At 34.9% G+C, this 25,388-nt stretch overlaps 1 protein-coding gene across 1 annotated transcript in view; it reads right to left on the bottom strand.

Moving 5' to 3' along the window:
• Nucleotides 1–287: 287 nt before the first annotated feature.
• LOC128984187 (eIF-2-alpha kinase GCN2-like) overlaps nt 288–25,388 on the bottom strand; it is a 121,616-nt gene continuing 96,515 nt past the window's right edge. Inside the window, exons 20-27 of the mRNA XM_054403481.1 lie at nt 20,265–20,495; nt 19,768–19,974; nt 16,513–16,670; nt 14,772–14,997; nt 14,028–14,137; nt 6,936–7,137; nt 1,224–1,378; nt 288–643 (exon numbers count right to left, since the gene is read on the bottom strand). Coding sequence (XP_054259456.1) covers nt 517–643; nt 1,224–1,378; nt 6,936–7,137; nt 14,028–14,137; nt 14,772–14,997; nt 16,513–16,670; nt 19,768–19,974; nt 20,265–20,495 — 1,416 coding nt within the window. The 3' untranslated portion in view covers nt 288–516. The remainder of the gene's footprint in view (nt 644–1,223; nt 1,379–6,935; nt 7,138–14,027; nt 14,138–14,771; nt 14,998–16,512; nt 16,671–19,767; nt 19,975–20,264; nt 20,496–25,388) is intronic.

Below are 25,388 nucleotides of genomic sequence, written 5' to 3'. Positions count from 1 at the left end.
GACTGAAATATTTGAATGCCAATTGCGTTCGCTGATTCGGTTGCGCGCCGGGGCTTCGCCCACCACTGGGGAGCGCCTGTAAAGTCGGCGCGCGCAGTCAACGTGTTAACCGTCACTCTGTAATCATAAAATTTATCTTTTTTTCTAGTTTTTTTTACGCACCACAGATTTTGATGGTGTTTAGTATAATGTAATAAGTTTTAATATATAAGAAAACTGAGTACCCTTTATTATTTTTTTTTGTATAAAACTATTTTATAAAAAAATTACTAACCAGCATTTTAGTTAACTGTCTATTCAGTTAACCGCTGTAGTCCCGCACCCACAGGTGACGGTTAATAGAAATAGAGATTTTACTGAATATGCCGTTAATGCAGCAATTCCTTAACATTATTAAAAAATATTTGTATTATTCCTACACTATAGGTGGGGTTATCTATAATCTAGGCTGACGTGACAGGTTTTTTTGAAGATCAATTGACACCCTGTAATTACTACAATAAGGTGTGCCCTATCTTATAAGAGCACTTTGAAGGTATTGTCCATGATGCTGTATAAGATGATAGTTACTTTGGAGTTGTTATTCTTGAGCTCCTGCAACTGCTCGATTAGTTTATAAATAGTCTTCTTATGTTTAGGGAATCTGTAAACAGAGTCGTCAGTCAGTAAATGAAAATAGAATTCCTACATCAAGTTATGGACTGTAAAGGTAAATAATGATGGAAAACAATAAAATGTAGCTTAACAAACAAGCAGTGCTTGATTTTTATAAAAATGAGGTGCAGGAACTGTAACCTATTTAATGTGATTAGAACCTATCCCAATATTTTTATCTTTCTGAAAGAGAGGTACCGGAACTCCGTTCTGCCGCGTTCCCCCCCCCCCCCAAATAGAGCACTGCAAACTAGTATACCAACACATGACTTGGCAAGGTGAAAATATTGACCTATTTAAAAAAAAGAAGTATATACACTTCAACTAAAACCATACCAAATCCAAGTGGACCCCGTTTCCAGCATATCAGCTGGATATCCCCAAGGAGTGACTTGTGACAGTGAAATTGTAAAAATAAATTGCTAGTGAATGAAAGCTTAAATGTAACTGATTGTCAGCATAAATGATAGTTAACTTTGGTGTACCCTGTACTAAATTTAGGGGGGTTTAACACTGTAGTTGACAAAAGGAGTTTTGAAACTGTTTCTGTTACTGTAGACTGTAGTTACCTCTTGACAACAGAAGACATATCTTGATCCTCTAGACTGAGATCAATGTGAGATGCCAACATCTTGATCACATCTGCCTCCATGTTGACCACCACCACCTCAGTGCGAAACTTGGGTGACAGTCGCTGCAAAGTCTGTAGGATAGAATTGAGTACCTGTAAACAAGTATCAATCTAAAACACCTCTACACTGTGAATTAGTAAACCATTAGAGTTCTCCGAATTAAGACAACTGATCAAAGTAAAAAATATCTTTATTATACAACTCATCAAGAATTACAATAGTGTCTAAAGTCAAGGCTTTAAAAATAATTTCTGGTTTATGATAGATCTTCTCTCCTCTCAAGAAATTTGTCTAGGGTGTAGAAAGGTCTTTTCATCAGCCATATCTTCAACTTGGTCTTGAGGTTGTACCCAGTGAGGTCTCTCATGGATGCAGGAAGGTGGTTTCGTAGCTTGCAGCCGTTGTATGATGGTTTTTCTCAGCAAGAGTGGTACGGTGAGTGGGTGTTGTAGCGGAAGTCTCTGTTTCTTGCTGGTTAAATTTTGTCCACATGCAGAATACTTTCTTGAATGTACAGAGATACAACTGTCATAATTTCAAGGTCCTGAAATGCATGTCTGTGGGTTTGACGTGGTTCAAGGTTTGCCAGGATTCTGACAGCTTTCTTGTGCAGAAGGAGAATCCGGTTCAAATTTTCTGATAGTGTTCCTCATGACACTAGTAGAACATAGCGGATGTGGGATTCTACTAGTGAGAAATATGCGGTTTTAGCTGCTGCTGGTCCTGCAATCCACTTAACTCTTCATACAACATAAATACTTGTCCTGATTTTTTTGCAAAGTTTTATGATATGTTCGGTCTAGGTGAACCTGCTGTCTAACATAATGCAGAGGAATTTTGGCAAAGTTGCTTCTGTTAGATCTGCTGCATTTTGTATTATGTCTTTCTTTGTTAAGAAGTGCATCTGGGTTGTTAATTATTTACAAAATATACTATTGCTATATTTGTGGCCTTTTCATGTAAAGCAAGTGTTCAACTGCAGTACTGTTACTGATTAGTAGGGTAGTGTCGTCTACATACTCTACAAACGTATACATACTGTGGTTTTATTTTGGGTCAGCATTTCATTTGGGAAATAATTTGTTAGTAAAATAAATAGTACTAGCTATAACCCGCGGGCTTTGCCCCGTTTAACTTCTTAATTTTCAAGATGATCTTGTTCGCATGGCTCAATCACGTCCTGATTGAAGTTCGTTCGCTCCGCTCACTCACCTTTAGGTTGGAGCTCGTTCGCTAAGCTCACTCACCTTTAAGTTGGAGCTCGTTCGCTGCGCTCACTTGCCTTCAGGTTAGCTCGTTTGCTACACTCACTTGCCTTCAGGTTAGCTCGTTCACTACGCTAACTCGCCTCCGGGTTGAAGTTCGTTCGCTATGCTCACTCACCTTTTGGTTGCAAATTAGCTGTTGTCATAAATGTAAAATAAATAATAGTGCTGCACACTGTTGGTAATCCTTGTAACTTTAATGCTATTGAACATCATAGAACAGAACCAACTTGTTTAACCCATTGGGGAAGGAATTAATGCACTGCCTGCAGCACCCTCAGTCGGCAAATAATTTTAGCGAATTTGTAGACTTTTATTTTAATTACCATAGAAAGAAAACCTTAGGTAATAAATTAATAATTCTTTCACCATTTTGTTCACAGTAAAATTGTCTACAGAAAAGTGGTAATTGGATAGTCAAAGTGTAAAACTAAAATTATAAAGTTTATAGAAATAAAAATTTTAAAAACAATTTTTTTAAAGTAAACTTGATATACAAATTCCAAGATGAATCCAGACACCAAATAACACTACTATTATAAAGTTCAATTGATTCCCTACGTAGAAAAATCAAAAGTTGTGTACTTTTAGCGAATTTCCCATATAGGGAATAAGCTATTATCGTAGTACTCATGGTAAGACCTGGACGCGGGACCGATTTTTTTTTTCGTTTCGAGGTCCCTAGAGACCAAAAACACCATCCGTTCAAATTCATATATATATATATATTTATATATTTATATATATATATATATATATGTGTCCGTTAGCACTATAACTCGAGCAAAAATGATCCGATTTTGATGAAATTCGGTACAAACGTGTAAATCTACGTTTATTCGAACGAGTTCGCGATCCAGCATGATCGGACCATGGGAACGGGGGTTTACGGGGGGTTTTATGGGGTAAAAATAGGTTTTTCGCATTTTTGACCCAAAAAACATAAAATTTAGCAATTTCTTTCCAAACCATTTTATAGAGCTTAAAAAAACAAATAATTTAGTATATTGAAGCGTTATTATGCGCCTAATGGTTACGGAGAAAATTCCAAAAAAATTGTAAATTTAAAATTCCCATGTTATTCTTATGGAGAATAAGTAAACTGTTGTAGTTTGCTTGTTTATGAACATATTTTGATCAAATTTGAAAAATGTTTTTATTTCTTACTAGGCCTAACTGTTAACATAAAAAAAAAACAGTTTTACCTCCCTGATGCAGCAAACCTAAGTACTTGTTAAACTAATTCTATTTAAATCGGGAATAAATGTTATATTTTTAAGTAGACATTTCAGTGTAAATCAAATGGAAATTCGCTTAGTCTGCAGGTTTGCTGCGGCGGGGGTATTTTTAGTAATAACGTAGAAAAAAAATTTTTTGTTTACCTTACCACAGCTGATTTTTTGTGATATCTGGTTTCCATGGTAACACAAAATTGTTTGTTATTCGCTAAAATAAATGAGTAAACACACAAATCAATAAGCAAGATATTTATAAACATTATAAAAGTAAGAAGAAACAAAAAGGGAGGAAAATAATATTAATTAAATAACTAGTGGCGCTGCGTAGCGGTGACACGAGCGGCACTCGTAAGTCAGCCGCCGGGCCTGCAGCAGCCGTACGAGTAACGCTCATAAGTCGGCGCCAATGGGTTAATTGAAACAGCTGTTAAGATTCATTAATTCCATTTCTCATAAGGTTAACATGGGAAACTCCAGAGCCACTGGGGCGGAGCCGATTGGACGGATCACAAAATTGATGGTGTATAAACCTATTCCATGAAATTCTACACGTATGTACCAAGTTTCGTGGCAATCGGTTCAGCGGTGTCTGAGTTTATCACTGCCAAATATATATACAAACATCCTCTTTTATACTTATAGATTGGGCGCAAGACAGATACCTGAGGTACTTCTCTTGTTAGAGGTTGAGTGATAGGTGTATGCCTGGTTTTTCTACTGAGTGTAATAGCTCAACTTGTGAGCGGCCCTCAAGATAACTTCTGAACCATTTATTGGTCAAGCCAGTCATTCCTAGGCTACGAGCTTGTTACACAGTAATTTATGTCCGAGGCAGTCAAACGCCTTGCTATAGTCTAAGAATATAGCAGAAACAAACTGTTCCATTATCATTATTATCAATTTGTTCAATATATCGGATTGTTCAATGAATTTGTGGGTTGATAACTGCCTAAGGTTCCTTAAGTGTAAGTCATAGCTTCTTTTTTGTTCACCATGTCTATTTTATCTTTAATGTTTCCAGTCATCTCAAACTTGAGGAGGGCCGTTAGTATACTCTCCTCAGGGTACGGGATTCCTCATTGTAAAACGTTATCTGTTTCTTTTTACTTTCATTTAGCGAATTTCCCTATAGGGAAGTAGCTATTCCTGTAGGTGTCATGGTAAGACCTAGGCCCGGGACCGGTTTACTTTTTCATTTTGATGTCCCCAGAGGCCAAAAACACTTTCCGTTCAAAAAGTTATAAATGTAATGTATATGTGTCCGTGAACGCGACTTGAGTAATTATTATCCGATTTTGATGAAATTTGGTTTGAAAGTGTAAGGCGGGATAAACTTGAATGAGTCAATCAATCAATCAACTTGAATGAGTTCGCGAGCCAGCATGATCAGATTATGGGAACGTGGTTTTACAGGGGGGGGGGGGGTTTATGGGATAAAACTGGGTTTTTCTAATTTTTTACTCTAAAAACACAAATATTTCCCAATTTTTCTATAGATCATTTTAAAGAGCTTAAAGAAACAAATGATTTAGTATATTACAGTGTTTTTGTAAAGTAATTGGTTATGGAGAAAATAAAAAAATTGTAAATTTAAAATACCGTAACCATGTTATTTTTTGGAGCATATTGTAAAATGTTGTAGTTTGCTTGTTTATGCATACATTTTGATCAAAATTGGGAAATTTATCTATTTTATACTAAGCTAATAATATTTTACTAAAAAACACACTTGATTAGTTTCCTTGTAGCAGCAAACTTAGGTAGGTACTCGTTAAACCTAATGTTATTTAAATAGATTTAATTGAAAATAATTTCAGACAAACAGTGGATAAGTTGTGTCTAAGACCAAATTGAGCAGGTGATTAAAACTATCAAACGCAATATTGGTGTCAGAGGCTTCATGTACTCTATCCAAGATTTGTTCTCAGAGGAAGTGTTTCAGGTTTTGTAGGTTTTGGCTATTTATTTTTCTCTTTGTAGTGGTTTGAGTTTTCATGGTGGATTTAATTTAATTTACAAAATTGTGCTGTGTAGCATACACAGTCGATGAAGTTGGCTGCGTTGTGTGTTATTCGAGTGGCTGGTAAATAGCAGTTTTTAAACATCTAAGAGTACATTTTCATGACTTTTTCTTATCTGTCAATATTTATATCCCCTACAATCAAGGTTGTTATTTTACGGGCTTCATGGATCTCAAGAATATCTGATATGATGTCTATAGCGGTTTCACATTCTCGCCTGGGGGTTGGTATATTCCTAGAATTTATTTATTTTCCTAGTCGATTAGCTGAATTGACTTAACATATTCTTCTTTTGAGTAGAGTGCCACACCCCCCATCAATGAGACCCCTGATCAATGGCAAGAGAAATTTTTAGGATTATATTATTCAGTGACAATCAATTTGCAGTACTGTAGTTAAAAATTAAAATTTTTATCTATTACGTCAGTAGGTCTAAGTCAAAATACATGAATGAACATACAGTAAGTGAACATTTCAAATTTTAAAATGTGTACAGTGATGAAATTATTCTTAAATTCAAACCAACCTACATTTGTACGTTATTCGTGTTAAATGGATTGTACGTTGGTGTTTCAACTACGTATGTTCTGACAGTTTTGTTAAAAATAAAGCTTTTTTCTTTGCACGTTTAGAGATACATTTGAATAATATTGATTTGTAATAGTAAGTGACCCCTCACAATAGTCATAGTCATAGTCAAAGTTCTTTATTCATTTTTTGTACATAGTTTGTACAGTAAATAGCGTCATATATAATACAATACTAAATCTAATTAAAATCTACTATTTACAGTTAACCAAGCAAAAATGAAAAGTAATAACAAAAATATTTATATCTACAGTAGGTTATATCTGGGAGGTGGAAAATTCTTCTATGGAGTAAGGGGCCAGTTGTATTAAATACTCTTTCAGCAATTTCCTGAACTTATTTAAATTATTTTCTCTTCTTATGTTTTCTGGAATATATTTAAGAAAAGTATATCCTGTGTAGGTTGGTTTCTTTTCAAAAAACTTTAATCTATGTGGCAGGATAACCTCATTTCTCTTTCTAGTATTATACGAATGAGCTGGGGACAATACCTTCTGACAAATAAAAGACTATAATCATAATGAAGCAATACATTACTTGGCTCTCATAACGGCGCTTCATGGTGCTGGACAGCTTTTCTCCGATGAGGAATGATACGTTGACCACAGGTGTGTCTGTAATGACAGTAGATGTTTTGGACTCAGACCTAGACAAGCTGTTGCTGACAGACTCGCTGGTCTGACACAGACGTACTAGATGCTCCACACACTCACTTTGAGATACCCTCTTCTCTTGAAATCTGCAACAACAAGGTTTCCACAATTATTTCTCTTTTGATTTCTCTGACTTTTCCTGGCCCTAACTGGCCTATTGTAGTACAGTCCTCTTATCAAGATGTTCTGTTCACCATGTAAATTTTAAAACATCGGTGTTTATTTAGGATTAAAGTTATCAACATTGAATTTAATAATGCGGCCTCCACCATTGATAGTCGGCTTACACCTATTTTCTACTTATCTAATAACAAAGAACATGATAACGAATGGCTTATATTCAAAAATTTAAAAGCAACAAGGCTAATTTTTACAGAAAAATAATTTTTAAAACGCCTAAGTGAATGTTAAAAGTTTCTGTTTTCATTTCCCTTGCTCTTTATAATTTTAGGACAATTTTACTGGCTTTTGGCCTATTTGTAAACCAAGCCAACTTTCTAAACTTTCCAGGTCCATGGAATCATTGAAAACTCTGGACAACGCTTAAAGCCTAAAATGACTTAAAACAACCTCAAAGATAATCTGTTATTCAACACTACTTTTGAATCAGCAACCACCAGTGAATTGATCATTGGCATAACCCGATGGACTTCAATAGGCCACATTTCCTGCAGGTAACCGCTACTTCCAAGTCATGCATGCACTATAAAGTAATAAAAAAGTAAAAAGCTAATAACACCTACTGTCGGGGAAAAAAGTTTAGACACTCGAGTTTGGAGCTCTACAGAAAAGTAACCAAACTAACTTCACATAGTATATGTAAATTTTCGTTGTTTTATTCTACGTATTCCTGTGAAAACAAAATTTTTTTAGCTCATTTAGAAAATTTTTTATGACAGTAGGAAGGTAAAAACTCGCTGTTTTTAGAGTATCAAAAACCATCTTATTACTTTGAAAATTCGCACAATGTAAACTAAAAGTCAGAACTTTATCAAACTTTAATACAATATTAAATGGATGAATACACATCCACATTATTACGCATATTATTTATATAAGTTAACATTTAATTTGGATAGTGCAGAGGCCGAATACGGCACTTCCAGACCACCGCCGGCTCTGACTGGGCGCTTACCCCCTACAGTGCCAAATTGAACACCTGGACACTGAGCAGCGATGGGCTGCGAACTGTTTAGTCAAAAACTGAACAGCAGATATTATTAATTATTAACTATTTCCCATTACTTTTTCTAATGATGGCTTTGGACCTCCAACGGCACTCCCTCACTTCTAAAAAAACATCTAGCACTGATGATAATCATTGCATATTCCGAATCTGCCAATTTGGATTTAGCACCCATTTTTAGCGATGTGACACTAGCTAAAATAGAAGACAGGCTGAGGTGGATTACTGATATAGTATGACATATTTGGGGTGGTAATACTTTTGACCCTTTGGAAGAATGCAAAACGTGATATTTCCTGTGAGTCAGTCCCCAGTGACACACACTGCGTGAATCACCTTACGCTCGGCCAAGGTCCATCGTGGCAACACTGCACTGGATTCGTGAGCGGGCGATGGCGTCTGCACCCCTTGCAGGCACGAGATCATCCATTTCTTTGATAATTTATATAAATAATATGCGTAACAATTTGGTTGAGCAGTATGAATGTTTCAAATACAAAACCAATCACCTTCAAAACAAGCTTTTCAATTTTTTTCTAGCATTTGCCGTTTCGGAGAAAAAGTTAATTTACAAAAATTACAACTAAAACTTTTTGGGTAGGGTAAAAATTCTGAAACTACACAAATTAATTCATTATATATGTTTCTATATTGTATTAAAGTTTGATAAAGTTCTGACTTTTAGTTTAGATTGTGCGAATTTTCAAAGTCATAAGACGGTTTTTGATACTCAAAAACAGGGAGTTTTTACCTTCCGGCTGTAATAAAAAATTTTCTAAATGAGCTAAAAAAATTTTGTTTTCACAGGAATATGTAGAATAAAGCAACGAAAATTTACATATACTATGTGTTTTCTGTTTTTCTAAGTTAGTTTGGTTACTTTTCTGTAGAGCTCCAAACTCGAGTGTCTAAACTTCTTTCCCCGACAGTAGGATACTTTGATCCTGGTTAAGAGGCGGCGGGAGCCAGCTCGCCCGAGCTCAGCGCTGCCCGCTAGTTTAACATGGAGCGGCGACACATTTTACTTATTTCAGGAAATATATAGACATTTACTAAAAAAGAGGAACACTAGTAATGTTTGTCACTACATATCCTACTATATAAAGTATAGTAAACCATTATAAAGTTGTTTTTTAATTTTATATACATGAAATACGTAATTTGATTTCCCATAAGGATATCGGTAAATTAGTTCAACTGTAACTAACATATATTTTAATATTTGTAATTGAAATTGGTACCATCACAAACTACAATATTTCAGTTTTTGTTTGAGTGTACCACATCTAAAAAATAAAATCTCTGAGTAATTAATTTGATCGTTTTAAAAAACCTTTGTCATCAAGGGTCCCGCAGCACACGGACAAGCGACTGAGGTAGTTCAGCGGTCTTACGCTAGGGTGCACTAGCGTCGCACAGTCTTGAGAAACTAAACACCCCAAGCATGACAGAGACAGATATTCCAATCACTTCGCTGAAGCGGATGCAAACTGAAATTGTACAAGTTCAGTTCAATTTGTCTCTAGGTCTATAGGGCAAAACTGGTCGCCATTTCATAAGAAAGTATAAAAGTATAAAGTAATTGAACTGTAATTAAAAATAATTATATTTTTTACCTCCATATCTTAGTCAATACTATGTGTGAATAGTTTAATGTTATTATTGCGTTTTATCTCATGCAAAAAAACCTATTTTTATATTTTTTAACTACCTAAATTATCACTAGATGTAATGAAATTGTAAAACTACATCTGCCCTGCAACGTTGTGATATAAATCTATCTTTTCTCGCGTTATTGTAATAACCAATTGAATAGAACGTATTGCAGTTAATTTTTATAAGCCTATTGTATGTTTCATTATCTTTAAAAAAAAGTTCTCAATTTTAACTATTAATTTTAACACGTATCCTTCTATAACACCTTATAAAGTTGTCTCATGTTTATATTGAAAATATGTTTCTTTAGCCTATATAAATGAAGTATTCTATGCATCGATGTATAGTCTAGAAATATATACAACGACGACTCCATTTCATAAAAAAAACATAAATAAAAAATAAACTCTAGCCATAAATCATGTTTTAGAAAATTCTCGTTCCTACTGTCGGGGGAAAAAGTTTAGACACTCGAGTTTGGAGCTCTACAGAAAAGTGGCCAAACTAACTTAGAAAAACTCGTAGTATATATACATTTTTGTTGTTTTATCCTACGTATTCCTGTGAAAACAAAAAAATTTTAGCTCGTTTAGGAAATTTTGTATGACAGTCGGAAGGTAAAAACTCCCTGTTTTACAGTATCAAAAACCATCTTATGACTTTGAAAATTCACACAATGTAAACTAAACGTCAGAACTTTATCAAACTTAAATACAATATAGACACATATATAATGAATTTATTTGTGTAGTTTCAGAATTTTTACTCTACCAAAAAAGTTTTTGTTGTAACTTTTGTAAATTAACTTTTTCTCAAAAACGGCAAACGCTAGAAAAAAATTTAAAAGCTTGTTTTGGAGGTGATTGGTTTTGTATTTGAAATATTACTACTGCTCAACCAAATTGTTTCGCATATTAAGTTAACATTTAATTTGGATAGTGCAGAGGCCGAATACGGCACTTCCAGACCGCCACCGGCTCTGACTGGGCGCATACCCCGTACAGTGTTGCCAAATTGAACACCTGGACACTGAGCAGAGATGGGCTGCGAACTGTTGGGTCAAAACTGAACAGATTTAACACCTATATTGGGGTGGTAATACAATCGACCCTTTAGAATAATGCAAAGCATGATATTTCCTGTGAGTCAGTCAGTGACACACACTGCGTGAATCACCTTACGCTCGGTCAAGGTCCATCGTGGCAACACTGCACTGGATTCCTGAGCGGGCGATGGCGTCTGCACCCCTTGCAGGCGCGAGATCATCCAGTTTTTTGTTAATTTATATAGATAACATGCGTAACAATTTGGTTGAGCAGTATCAATATTTCAAATACAAAAACAATCACCTTCGAAACAAGCTTTTAATTTTTTTTCTAGCGTTTGCCATTTTTGAGAAAAAGTTGATTTACAAAAGTTACAACAAAAACTTTTTGGGTCGAGTAAAAATTCTGAAACTACACGAATTAATTCATCATACATGTTTCCATATTGTATTAAAGTTTGATAAAGTTCTGCCGTTTAGTTTACATTGTGTGAATTTTCAAAGTCATAAGATGGTTTTTGGTACTCTAAAAACAGGCAGTTTTTACCTTCCGACTGTCATAAAAATTTCCTAAACAACGAAAATTTATATATACTACGTGCTTTTCTAAGTTAGTTGGTTACTTTTCTGTAGAGCTTGAAACTCGAGTGTGTTACCTTTTTCCCCGACAGTAGGAATGAGGAGTTCCAGGAAAGGTGCAAGAGAATATCTGTATTTGTTTATAGATTTCCTCCTTACCCTATCTCGGCGATTGTCTTTGTGGTTGTTAGCAGGTAGCATTGTTTAGTCTAGAACTGCGTCCTCCCAGAAATAATAGAGCCTCGAAACAGTAGGACTATGCCGATTATAAAAATTATAATATAATAATATAATATAATATGAATATTATAAAAAAAATATAGAAATCCTGGATACATTTTGGAGGCTCGAGGAAAAGCCAAGAAGAGAACAGCATTTTTTAGGCTGATGTGGCATTTTTTGTATACTTTAAAAATAAAAACCAGTTGTGTAAACAGACAACATTGTTATAGTTTCAGCAGTATGCCTTGCGAGATGGTTCTTCGAAGGATTTTAATATGTTGATATTTTTTTACTGTACAAGACGAATTTACTGCCATTATTGCCTGTATGGGGTTCTAGAGATAGGCTATTTTGTCATACTTGGACCGCGCACGCTTTAGTACAATGCGAATAGAGGAAGCGTTCGATTCCTAGACACGCCTGTACAGTTTGGCAAAAATGTGAAAGTTACAAAATAGGCGACCCTTTACCCACTCACTTGCACGGACACAATGGGACTACCTGCTGGGCCTGCCCTATCATCCGTTAGTGACGAATGATAATGTGGTTTACTAAAATGAATACGAGTATGCCTCACATTAGGACATATTTGTAACGAATTTGATTAAAATAACATTTAACTCATGGATACAAAAATACTTACCCACTTTAATACAATACAATTTACTAAACAACACGTATTGAAATCGTTCAACGTAAATACCGTTTTTATTACATGAACTGTTCTTTTATACAATCTTAGACAGACAAGTCGTTTAATATCAATTATATTTAAAAATTAGTTTAAAAATTAGTCAAACTTGTTGTAACTTACGTTAGTACATATCGGTTTAGTCGTATTTACATTTTTGGAAATTATTTTTTAAATTCTATAAATTTAAATTCTAATAAGCAATTGAAAGACTAGCTACTTACCAAATGTTAAAACTGTTCATATGTTGTTTAGAAAGACTATTTTGTTAAAACTGTTTTGAAACGTATGTTAATCAAATCTTAGATTTTAAAAATGGTTGATATAATTATTAGGATCTTTGATAAAATTTTAATCGCTCAAACAAACATTCTTAGGAAAAAGCTTCAAACAGATTTTTAAATACATAACGATAACTGTAATAAAACTTATATCTAAACATTGTTAAAAATGGTTTTAAAATAATTCAATCTTGTATCAAAGTTATATCAATGACTTGTACTACAATTGTTTCAATGTGGCATAGCAAGCTATAGGTCAGGTCAGACCCGACCAAACCCGACAAACATTCAGCTGTTATGATTTATGATGGATATGGAGTCTAGGAAGGGCTACGGCTACGGCTACGTTACTATCTTGCTCGGTTCCTTGCGGTTATTCAGTGTTTTGTTTACACTGTGTGTTGTTCTCGAAGCCTAGGTTTAGTTCTGTCAATAGAGCTAGAGCACGTAACTCCCCTAGTGGCCACCGATAGTGGCGCTACCGCATCTCACGTATTGCAGGCGCTGCCAAAAGGCGAAATTTTCGCTGGCTCCAGCCGGCTCTTAAGATAATCAACCAATATTAGGTTGGAAACAAAAAGAAGAGAATCACTTTTTTTTGCCAGTGTGAGTCCAGCACTAAAGGCAGGCCACTTTGTATGCATAATTGGATTTTCCCCCATTGTCCATAAATAACTCTTATAACTAATCTGTATTAAAATAATGGTTTAAACATCTGATTCTGGCAATCCAATTGTTGTGTTCACAACTAGTTTCGATCTGCAAATAGATCATCATCAGGTGAGTAAAAGGATGCTTACTTCACATGAAGGTCGTCAGGATTAAAAGTTTTTGACATATACACATAGACGAACACAAACACATAGCGGGCACACACATACGGCCGATAAAATAAAATCGTAAACACGTCGAGGGGACCGGTGTTTAGACTCAACTCCCGCATAATAATACCAGTCCGCTCGTCGTGTTTACAATTTTGTTTTATCGGCCGTATGTGTGTGCGAGCTATGTGTTTGTGTTCGTCTATGTGTATATGTCAAAAACTTTTAATCCTGACGACCTTCATGTGAAGTAAGCATCCTTGTACTCACCTTATGATGATCTCTTTAGCAGATCGAAACTAGTTGTGAACACAATAATTGGATTGCCATAATCAGGAATTCAAACCATTATTATTAGTTATTCTTCACAATCAGGAGGCTATTCATACTAAAATAATCCGTATTGTTATCCTTTGGCAATGGATCGATTGCCACAGTTCTGTTAATGTTAATATTTAAGAAACATACAACAAGAAAACTGAATTAATAGCCTACCTGTCCTTATTCAATGTTCGTATCCTAACAAATCCAGGATCAGTATCTTTTAGCATAACAATATGAGGAACACACAATTCCTGAGCAAAGTTCTGGATTTCTTCTAAATTCTGAAATGAGACAATAGATTACATATTTTAAATTATGTCAATTATCATCACTCACAATCTAAGTATATCTATCGATAAATAAATTAAGTAAACATAATTATAACAAAAAATGTTATTCACAATCAAAAATCCCACTGGCGTAACAATCCTTTCCTATAACTTTGGTAGGTATAAAACCTTTTAATTGAAAATTTGGAAAGAAATGTTAAATTAGAAAACTAATCATAGAAGATTTTCATTTACAAACTTGTAAAAGCTTAAAACTTTGAAGTACTGATTTACTACATCTCATTTCAGAGAAAACAGACACCTTAATTTCATTTACAGATTCTTAAAATTACCAATATTTTTACTGAAAACTGAATTGATTAACCCTTTGAGGTATGATTAGAAAAGTTTAGGCATGATTGGCAGGATTTGTAAGAAATTGACCGAGTTTAAACATACTTGGAAAATTACCTCATTTTTATGAAAATAGCCTGTTAATAGAACTTTAAACTCACCATTTTAAAGGTATTGCCACTGTAACCTAATAACAACTATTTTTAGATGGTGAACTGTAAGTTTTGAACAATGAACATGTCAGGTTATAAAGTTTATAACGTACCTACTGGCTAAAGATAGTTAGTATCACCTGGTTGGAGTCAAGCAAGTATGTCCTGACCCCAGCTGTCCACAGGTCTCTAGTCAGAGTGAGCTTGTCCCGTGTAGTGGCGCTGGTGCCTACAGAGCAGACGACAACATCTACAGGAGCCAAACCACACTGATCAGCTGCAAGAGCAGTGGCCAGCTTGTCTAGTGATACACTCACACCTACAGCACTCTGACCTGACACTCCTTGTCCTTCATCTTGCATCTGTCTAGCATACAGTGAACAACTTATATATTTCAACTCAAAGAAACCTGAACAGAAATAAAATTAACTGTAGACAAATTTCAATTAAACAAGTTAAGAAAATGTCTATCGTCAAAGGTTTGTGGGTTGTTGATTTCACAACATTTTTTTATAACGATAATTGACTAAAATTACATAAGAAATTCAACCCAAAAAAAAAAAAACATCATGATCGTTGTCATGAGAGGATATAAGATCACTGTGATTAACCAACTGATGGACAGTTCTGCGCAAAACAAGGATTAGCAGGTAGATAGCTAGGCCCAGAGGCGATATGAAAATTTAAAAAAACGTCACAGTTGTCAAGGGTAGTTTTTTTTTGTTTATTTTTTGTCCAAGGACGCTAGGCACGAGCCGGGACTGTTTTTCACATTACTTCAGGCTAGACCTAGGGGTTGCGGCATTATCACTTAGATCAAATCCATTGGTAATTTGGTGGGATTTCAACCCGGGACATAAGTCCTACGCTCTAACTACTACAACTGTAAATATACCCCCGCCGCAGCAAACCTGCCGACTAAGCGAATTTCCATTTGTCTGAATTGATTTTCAGTGAAATATATTTTAATAACATTAGGTTTAACGAGTACCTAGGTTTGCTGCTACAAGGAAACTAATAAAGTGTGTTTTTGAGTAAAATATTGATAGCTTAGTACAAAATAAATAAATTTGCCAAGATTGATAAAAATATATCCATAAACAAGCAAACTACAACATTTGACAATATTCTCCATAAGAATAACATGGGAATTTTAAATTTACAATTTTTTTCATTTTCTCCGTTACTAATAATCGAACAAAAATACTTTTATATACTAAATCATTTGTTTTTTTTAAGCTTTTTAAAAAGGTCTAAAGAGAAATCGGGAAATTTTGTGTTTTGAGGGTCAAAGTGAGAAAAACCAATTTTTACCCCATAAAACCCCCCGTAAAGCCCCGTTCCCATGGTCCGATTGTGCTGGTTCGCGAACTCATTCAAGTTTAGCCCGCTTTACACCTTTAAACCAAATTTCATCAAAATCGGACAAATATTACTCAAGTTATCGCGTTCACGGACATATATATATATATAAGTCTATATATACATATATAAAAATTTGAACGAATGGTGTTTTTGGCCTCTGGGGACATCAAAATGAAAAAGTAAATCGGTCCCGGGTCTAGGTCTTACCGTGCCACCTACGGTAATAGCTACTTCCCTATAGGGAAATTCGCTAAAAGTAGGAAAGGAAACTGCAATAACATTGATTGGATTACGTGATACACAGTGTTGATCACTATGGTTTGTATTGGTCTTGTTAAGCCCTAGTTTTCGTGGAATGATGTTCAAAACAATTTGAGCCATCCCCTAAATCATATTTAAATCACCCACATTATTTTTACATTGATTATATATGGTAGTTTAAGGACCAAGAGATAAATTTGAACTGAGAAGATCAAAGTAAGCACATGCTGCTGTATATCATGTAGAGTTTTATACCTAAAACTGGCAATGAGGCAATCGTAGCGGCCTCCAGCTGCGATGATAGTCCGCTGGCTCCGACCTTGCTTGTTGCGCTGCTCCCAGACTACTTGACAGATGATCCCTGAGTAAAATGACAAGTTGTCTACCAGTCCTGGTGACACCACTATGGGACACTGGAAAATAACAAAGGTGTGACTATGAATTTAAAAGTTAAAGTATTTCAGGATTTTGTAATGGATAGTTTTAAATAGATTAAAAAACATAAATAAACACAGAGGCCAAGAGCAAAGACTACTACTGAAGAAGCAGCTACCGGTAGATAGTTACCTGAGAAAATTCTGTGTTTATTTTTTTCATAACATTTTTGTCAGTAGGATAAGCCTGCTGTTAAACCTACTCATTAAAAATTCCTTAAAAACCCTAGCCTAAATTCATCTTTAAAAAAAAAACACATTACCTATTTATATTTAAATTATCACAGTACTTCAACATCTCAGTTTTTAAAATGTCTAACAATCTCAAATATTTCCATAATTCAGTTCCAGTCCTATTGCTTTGACTATGCTGATTAACTGGGTAAATCAGCATTGTAAGACCATTGTAAAGCAAGTAAAGCAACATTGTGAAAGACCTTCTGTACACTTTATTTAATAAAACTTATGTCATAATGCAGTTGGTTATTTAAAAAAGTAAGTGAAAAGATTGAAATAAAATTGTTTAATTGTCTGTTGTGTATAAATGTAACTACTGTTCAGAATAGGCAAATATTTTTAATTACATCATAAAGGAATAGAATAGAATAGAATAGAATAGACTTTATTTCCAAAAATGCTACAGATAATTACAGTTTTGATTTACAACAGTTAAAAATGTACAACTAATACAAAGAGTATAATTAACATTATATTATAATACTAGCATCCTGGAAATATAGGACCTCTGAAGGAAAGCCTGTATAGAGGTTCCATCATTTAAAATTAACATCGTAATAGTGAGTCAGAGCGAAAGTACTAACATAATAATAAACATGAAACACAGTACCAATAATATTTCTAAATAGAACGCCACAACACAATAACACTTTTTAAATTTTTAATTAAATAACAACATTTCTGTCCATATTATAATTATATAAAAAATAAAATGTTATGCTTGGATTTTTAGAAGAAAATCAATATTTTCATTGAATAAAAGCCATATTTTCAATCGTTTAGAAAACAAACTTAAACTTTTACATTGTGTTAATACTTCAGGAATAACATTAAACATTTTTGGACCTAAGAATTTGTAACAATTTGTAAAAAATACTGAATTAGGTTTGGGTACTACTACTTTTTGCTTACCTCTTAATTTGTTCTTGAACAAGTTATGTATTATAGGTTCAGTACCACTTATAACATAGAACATTCTTAACACCTTAAAAACAAACATATATTTAAGAGGAAGGATTTTTAAATTAACAAATAATGGACGAGATGGTTCCATCTTGCCCTTACTTTTAATCATTCTGACAAAATGTTTTTGCAGTTTGAACACAGATTTCAAGTTGGTTTCATACGCCCCTCCCCAGCAGAATAAACCATAGTCAATTCTGCTATGTACCAGAGAGAAATATAGCATTCTTAAAACATTTTCTGGACATAAATTTCTTAGGAAATAAAAATATCTTAAATAGCTATTTAATTTATTCTTTAACTGCTCTATGTGACATTTCCAATTTAATTCTTGATCCAAGATTAAACCCAAATATTTGATCTTTTTTGTTTGTTCTACCGTGGCACACACAGAACACTGTGAATTATTACAAAGACAATCAACACATTTGTAATAAATAGAACTTAAAAACCTCTTTTCAAATTTTAAACTAAAATTTATAAATTTTGTTTTTTCAGAGCTTAACAGCATTTGGTTTTTAGTAAACCACCATTTTAGGGCATTCAAATCCGAATGTATTGCTTCTTCTACATCGCTCCAATTGTCTTTTAAGTAGCACAATGCAGTGTCGTCAGCGAAGGATGTTAGTTTACCTTTCAAATTAGCATTACAAAGATCATTGATATAAATTAAAAATAATATTGGACCCAATACAGAGCCCTGGGGTACACCATATTCAATATAACCTTTTTCACTTAAAGTATTATTAATTTTAACAAACTGTGTTCGCTGTGTTAAATAACTTTCGAACCACGAATAGGCTACCCCTCTTATACCACAATTAAACAGTTTTTCCAAAAGAATTTTATGATTAACTGTGTCAAAAGCCTTTTTGATGTCAAGAAACATCCCAGTGACCTTTTGACCTGCATTTATCCCATTGTAAACACAATCCATAAAGCTCTTTAACGCTGATTCTGTATTCAAACCTTCCCTGAAACCAAATTGATTCTTGCTAAAAAATTTTGTCATATCAAAAAATTTTATGATTTTTTTCTTCATTACCTTTTCAAAAATCTTGGAGAAGGTCAAAAGAAGAGATATTGGCCGATAATTATTGCAATCAAACGTTGAGCCGGTTTTATGCAAGGGAATCACCACAGCCGTTTTCAAACATTCTGGGAAGATTCCTTCTTCAAAGCTCAAATTAACTAAGTGTAACAAAACGTGTAATATCTTAGGAAATATTGATTTAATTAAAGAAGAACTAATACCATCTAATCCTGGAGAAGTTCCGTTTTTTAAAGACATTATTACACTAATTAAATCTTCTGAATTTACATAATCTAAAAATATTGACTTAGGTGATATTTCTGTCTTAAAACATCTACTTTCATTACATAGATCAAAAGTAGTTGGTCTCGATTCATTTATATTTAATTTATGAACAATTGATAAGAAATAGTTATTAAACTCATTACAGATTATTTTCTCGTCATCTACTAGATTACCATTAATATTTAAACTCTTAATTGCTGTCTTATTGCGAGATTGTCCAGTAACACTATTTACAGTTCTCCAAATTTTTTTAGAATCACCATTACAATTTTTAAAAACACTATCATAATATGCTTGTTTTAAATTTCTGATTTCAACAACTAATTTATTTCTGAATGTTTTAAAATATTGTTTCAGTTTAATATTATTAGGATGTTTTCTAACTTTGTCATAGATTTTATTTTTTACTTTAGTTTTCATACAAATATAATGATTCATCCAAGGATGTATTTGTTTGAATTTTACATTTTTCTTTGCAACTTTACTATGAAGAATTGCATTCTGTAATTTGAGATGAAATATATCAAAAGCAACGGAAGGGTCTCTACTACTGTATACATCTGTCCAGTCAGTGTTATCAAGGAGCGACGAGAGCAGCCGATAGTCCACGCGGCACGCAAGGTCGTCGGAGGGATCAGCTGTTCCGCCAGCCCCTCCACCCACTGCGTACTCGCACACACGCACACTCACCACTGCCATTGTATGATCAGTCACATTGGCATGTAGTATTTTACTATCAACCTCCACCTTATCTTTGTTAGATATCTTAACAAAAACGTGATCAATGCAAGATATTGTTTCACTAGTTATTCTTGTAGGTTCCCTTATCAAACATTCCAATCCATACATAGCAAGACTGGAATTGTATTTATCAGTTAACAAACTACTTTCCAAGCAGTATAGGAGAAGCACAAGTATACAAGTATAACAATAAAAAAATATCAAATTATTGTTAAAACCAAAAACCATTATTGTTTCTAGGACCAAAACTGACAGTGGACTAACTGTCTAATTGTCTATTTTTGGGTTAGATATATATAATTCAACATGAGTACCTTGACTCCCAGCTCAGTAGCATGGCTGATGGTGAGCTCCAGTTGGTGGAGAGCTTGTTTGCACAGAGAGGCAGAGACAGAGTTACGTCTGAAGGCTGTCTGCAATGTGGTAGAGACACGTCCAAACGTGTTCTCTTGGTCCAGCAAGTTGAACAATGCTGAGACAATGTGTTCTGTCAGACCAAGTGAAGACAACAACGCTTCAACATGACTCTTGTTGTAACTGTCTTCCTGCAAACAGCACCGGAGTATCCACCATGTGCATGATTCATTATTTAGTGAATTTCCCATATAGGGAATAAGCTATTACCGTAGTACTCATCAATCTTGTGGACTTACTGGCTGGTTAATAAGTCGGTTCAGTCTGAAAGTTTCAAATTATACATCGCCGGTTCATTTTAGCATAATTCACTGTGGCTAGCGGCTAACTGTTTCTCTTTTTAATTTTCAGTGACGCCAAGACTATTTATTAGTCCTAATTTTATTTTTAATGTTGCTTTTTTTAAGGATTATTAGTACAGTAAAATCTCACTAACTCAACACCCAGTAACTCGACAATCAAAAGCTGACAGTGTGCATGTCCAGCTGGCTTTGTCTTACTACTGTGTCGGACTTTTCAAGTTTTAATTGTTGAATATTCCACATTTCTTTGAAGATTGTTCACTTGATATAATTTCGACACAATAAGATGTGGGATTGCCCCTGAACTGGTTATAATAACTAACATAATGGTTTGAAATACCTTCAGTCACCAGTTCAAATAAGTCGGATGTTGCGACCTAGGTTTCGGCACGAAGTTGTACCATCATCAGGCGGGCTAGTTTTGAGTCTTCAGTCCAATGGACGTCGTTGGGTTAAAACATGTAGCGGATCGCTACAATAGCGCAAGTCACATGACTACGATGCGCGCGCAGTCACCCGGGTAGGCACGCGCAGCGAACCAAGAGCAGTACAGTGTAGTGTCGAGCGCCTGGAGCTGTACATCTAACTGGATAAGTAACTGTAGCCTAAGATGTCTAGCTAATAGAAGTAGGGGTTGGGGAAGGGTGTAGGTTAGGGCAAAGGTAATTCAATCATGTAGTTTATTAGGTTCTCGAAGGGTCGTGGTCTGGCAATTAATATCGTAAATTAGAATTCACATTTGCTAAGTCTAGTAACCTTTTTCACGAATTAGAATAAGTCCATATATATATATTTCTCTGTTCATTATATTATAATTAGATACATTAAGAACATAAAAGCTGGCTGTGATAGGCAGCTAAGGTAATATTGTGCACTTTGACGAGTTAGATTAATTCCTTGCAATAGAGTTGGGTTAGGACAGGAAATGTGCGTGATTTGGCAGTGGTTAGAGGAAGATATATAGGGCCCAGGTATCTTCATTTACACTCATACTACTCCACATCATCACATAGTGGTAGCAGAGCGTCAAGATCCGGCCAAAAATGCAATTTTAACAGAAATAGAATAGATTAAAACGTGTCTCAGACCAGCCAAGTGCTTTGTTCAGACAGGAAATCGACAGGCTACAGGTCGGCACCACGTGGCGACCTGGAATGCACGAGCATGCATAGCTAGGCACGTCATGAAATGTGAATCAATATCATTCAGTTTATTTTATTTCCAAGGAAAATTTAAAAATCAATTTTAATGAGAATGTTTTAATTTCAAAGTAGAATTAGGAGAACCTTGATGTTTTTTATTAATATTTTACCAAACCAAGTTGATGAATATATTTAAATGCATTTATGTAATCACTCACGAGTTCGACATCAAGTCTGAAAGGCAGTAATTAAACTAAATATACCTCGACGACAGGCCGAATGAGTGTTTGATGAATATTTTTATTAAGGAAAGCAAAATATTAGGAGTCAAAGTGCACATCAGTATAGTTTACAGGCCACGACCAAAAAATCAAAATTCAAAATTGGGGGGAATTTTAAATTCATTTGTATGTCACCTCCCCAACCCCAAAAAGTCATAAATATCACCAAAAATTTTTATTTCATAATTTTTACAGCCGAAAGGGTACTGCAGTGAATTAATTAATGATTAAAATAGTATTTTAAAGCGTAGTCTGACATATTTTAGTTGTAACTCATCACCTTAATTTAAGTTGTGTTTAGAATTTAAGTTGTTCAGCAAAGTTTTGATATTTGAGGTGGGCTAGTGAAAGTTGAGAGTCCATGTCATTAATAGGCCAGACAGACTTAGAACAGAACTGGAATGTTAGATAACAGAAGTTCAAAGATAAAGCGACGATTTAAGGCCAGATTTGTTATTTCCAAGCAAACATACACGATTTAAATATACATTACACACAGTTATTACAGGCTCATCTTAAACAAAAATACAAATAAATATATAAAATAAATATAAAAACAGAAAAACATTTAAAACGTAAAAAAAAAATATATAATAATAATAAATGTAAAAAAAAATGTACTACATAATCAAAAGAAAGCCAAGAGCCTGTTTACAACATTTGCTTGAGTAAATCGTCACTTCGCAACATTTCAGTCAATTTAGGCCGTTAATTGACAGTGTTGATTCCTTCTGAATCGAGCCAAAACCACAGAGTCAATTCATTGTTCACATTAACAAATTATTATCTTACATAAAATTTCATGTAATTTAGTACAACAATAACACAACAATCAGTACAGCAATAGATGTCAGACATAAAATGCATTACAGTTTTATATTTTACAGTTCACAAAGTTTCATTCACTCGCAGCGACCTTGAACATGCAGGCCCGACACTACAACCAAACAAAAGAATTCCGACATACCGACATGCCATTACCCTGCTACACTCTTTCGACCACCTTGATACCGTAATATGATACAAATTCAAATACTCGGCGATTCACTGACTAAACGTCTGGAATATTTTGTTAACCGAGAAGGTAGTAAATTAAAATTAGAATACAGTATGGGGATTTCAGGCGCAACAATTGGACAATTAAAGAAACAAATTAAAATCACAAATCCATATTTCAACAGTGAAATACCATTATTGTTGTGGATAGGAACCAATGACATATTCAGCAATACATCAATAACAATGATGACACAGCAATATGTATCATTGCTCAGGGTAATCAGGAAACGTTATCTAGGCACCAGGTTGATACTGTTAGGATTACCATATTTCCCTAGGTCAGAATATACACCACACACAATAGATAAAATTACTCAATTCAACACATTTTTACACACATTGTCAAATCAAAATACCCAGCCAATTTTTCTAACACATGTTTTAAATTCAAATAAATATTATTTACACACGTACAGACATTCAAATCGTAGGGACGACATACATTTGAACAATATAGGGAATCAGATCTTAGTCAAACATTTGACACACCAATTGCAGTAAAATACAATCATTAGGCAAAATTCACACCTTTTTTTTAAATAATTTCTCTCTTTGTCTTATTAAATTACAATTTGCCCAGCCCAAACTCTTCCCACCTGTTTGGTAAAATAGTTGATATCAAAAAGGTTTTTAGGTCTTGAATTTTTTTACTATTCAAATAATAGTAGATCAAGGCAAGATGTCCAAGATTTACGAGTGGGAAACAAAACCCACAGGGGTATCATGGATACGAGATTTTGATGCGCAAAGCGCAATTCTACAGTGCGAGAAGTGGGGCTTAACCCCAGCCAAGACACTGGAAGAAAATAGGGTCATTTTAAAGAACGCGGTGACAGCGCAAGTGCCAACGGTACCAGACACACCAAAACCCACGGAACAAAACACACCCATCTTAGCGGATCAGACGGCGGAAATGATTAGAATCACAGCCCAAGCCATAGGCGATTCAATCGCTCAAGCTTTATCTCAAAACAAACCAGTAACACAATCAACACACACCCACACAAACCCGAGATTAGTCGACGATCTAGCGTCGAAAGCTCCCAACTGCGACGGCACGGACACAAGCAAATTGTTAGCCTTCTTGAAAACGGCCATTCAAATTGAGAAATTAAAGTTAGCCGACGACAAATCAATCACAATAGCATTGTTACACAAAACAGCAGGGCAATTAAGGGATATTTGGACCATGGCATTACAGGAGAACTGGGAGGTCAAGGGTAAAACAATTCCTACTATAATTAGTACCTTTCTGCCAGAAAGGGCAAAACAACAGCTCCTGACTCAAACAGTCTATAGGGTACAGGGTCAATTCGAGTCACTTTCAGATTTCATTATCCAGGTGAAAGAATCAGCAGAAATCCTAATACCAACAGAATACGACTTACTGGAGGTAATATTGACAGGTATAAACGCGACAAATAGGGCACGTCTTGCAGGGTTTCCGCCGCCGACCAAACTTGATGATTTAATAGCGCTTATCCCAAAATTAGAAGTTGTGAGACAGTTAGAGGAGGGTAACAACTCGCAATCACGCCGATGGGAAACCAGAACAGAAAATAATAGGCAATTCACACCTCAAAACAGGCAATTTACACCTCAAAATAGGCAATTCACACCTCAAAATAGACAATTCACACCTCAAAATAGGCAACTCACACCTCAACATAGGCAATACACACCACAATACATGCAACAGCCACATGGGCAACCAAGATTCCCACATCGACCACATATGCAGCCAAATACATACTATAGGACACCAGTGCATAACAGTGCATATCACGGCGCACCGAGGCAGGTCAATGACCCCAGACACTACCGCCCGCCCACCAACCCTGCAGACCAACACACACCTACACACAATACACAGTTAAACTCCAGAGGAGGCCGATAATTGGCGCTCTCGCACCTCCGACACGTCATAGCGCCTATTCACACACAACAATCAACCAAAACACACACACACATAGCCATAAAAACAAAAATGCTCCAAACTTTCCTAAATTAAAAACATGTACAATACCAATTTTTTTCGGCGACATTGAAACAAATGCACTCATAGATACAGGTTCTACGACGTCAATTTGCTCACGATCCTTTTTTGATACAATCAAAAATAATCACTTAATTACAAAATCAATCACTCCGATCAATCAATTCGCTATTTCAGCCTCAGGCGACAAGGTAATTTTCTCACACATGGCAAAGCTACACTTTAAAATTAGACACTTCTCTTG

Source organism: Macrosteles quadrilineatus, unplaced genomic scaffold, assembly GCF_028750875.1.
Source record: "Macrosteles quadrilineatus isolate MER2022 unplaced genomic scaffold, UCM_ALF_1.0 Scaffold_2__2_contigs__length_208266976, whole genome shotgun sequence".
Taxonomy (NCBI): domain Eukaryota; kingdom Metazoa; phylum Arthropoda; class Insecta; order Hemiptera; family Cicadellidae; genus Macrosteles; species Macrosteles quadrilineatus.
This window is presented reverse-complemented; position numbering and strand designations above follow the sequence as displayed.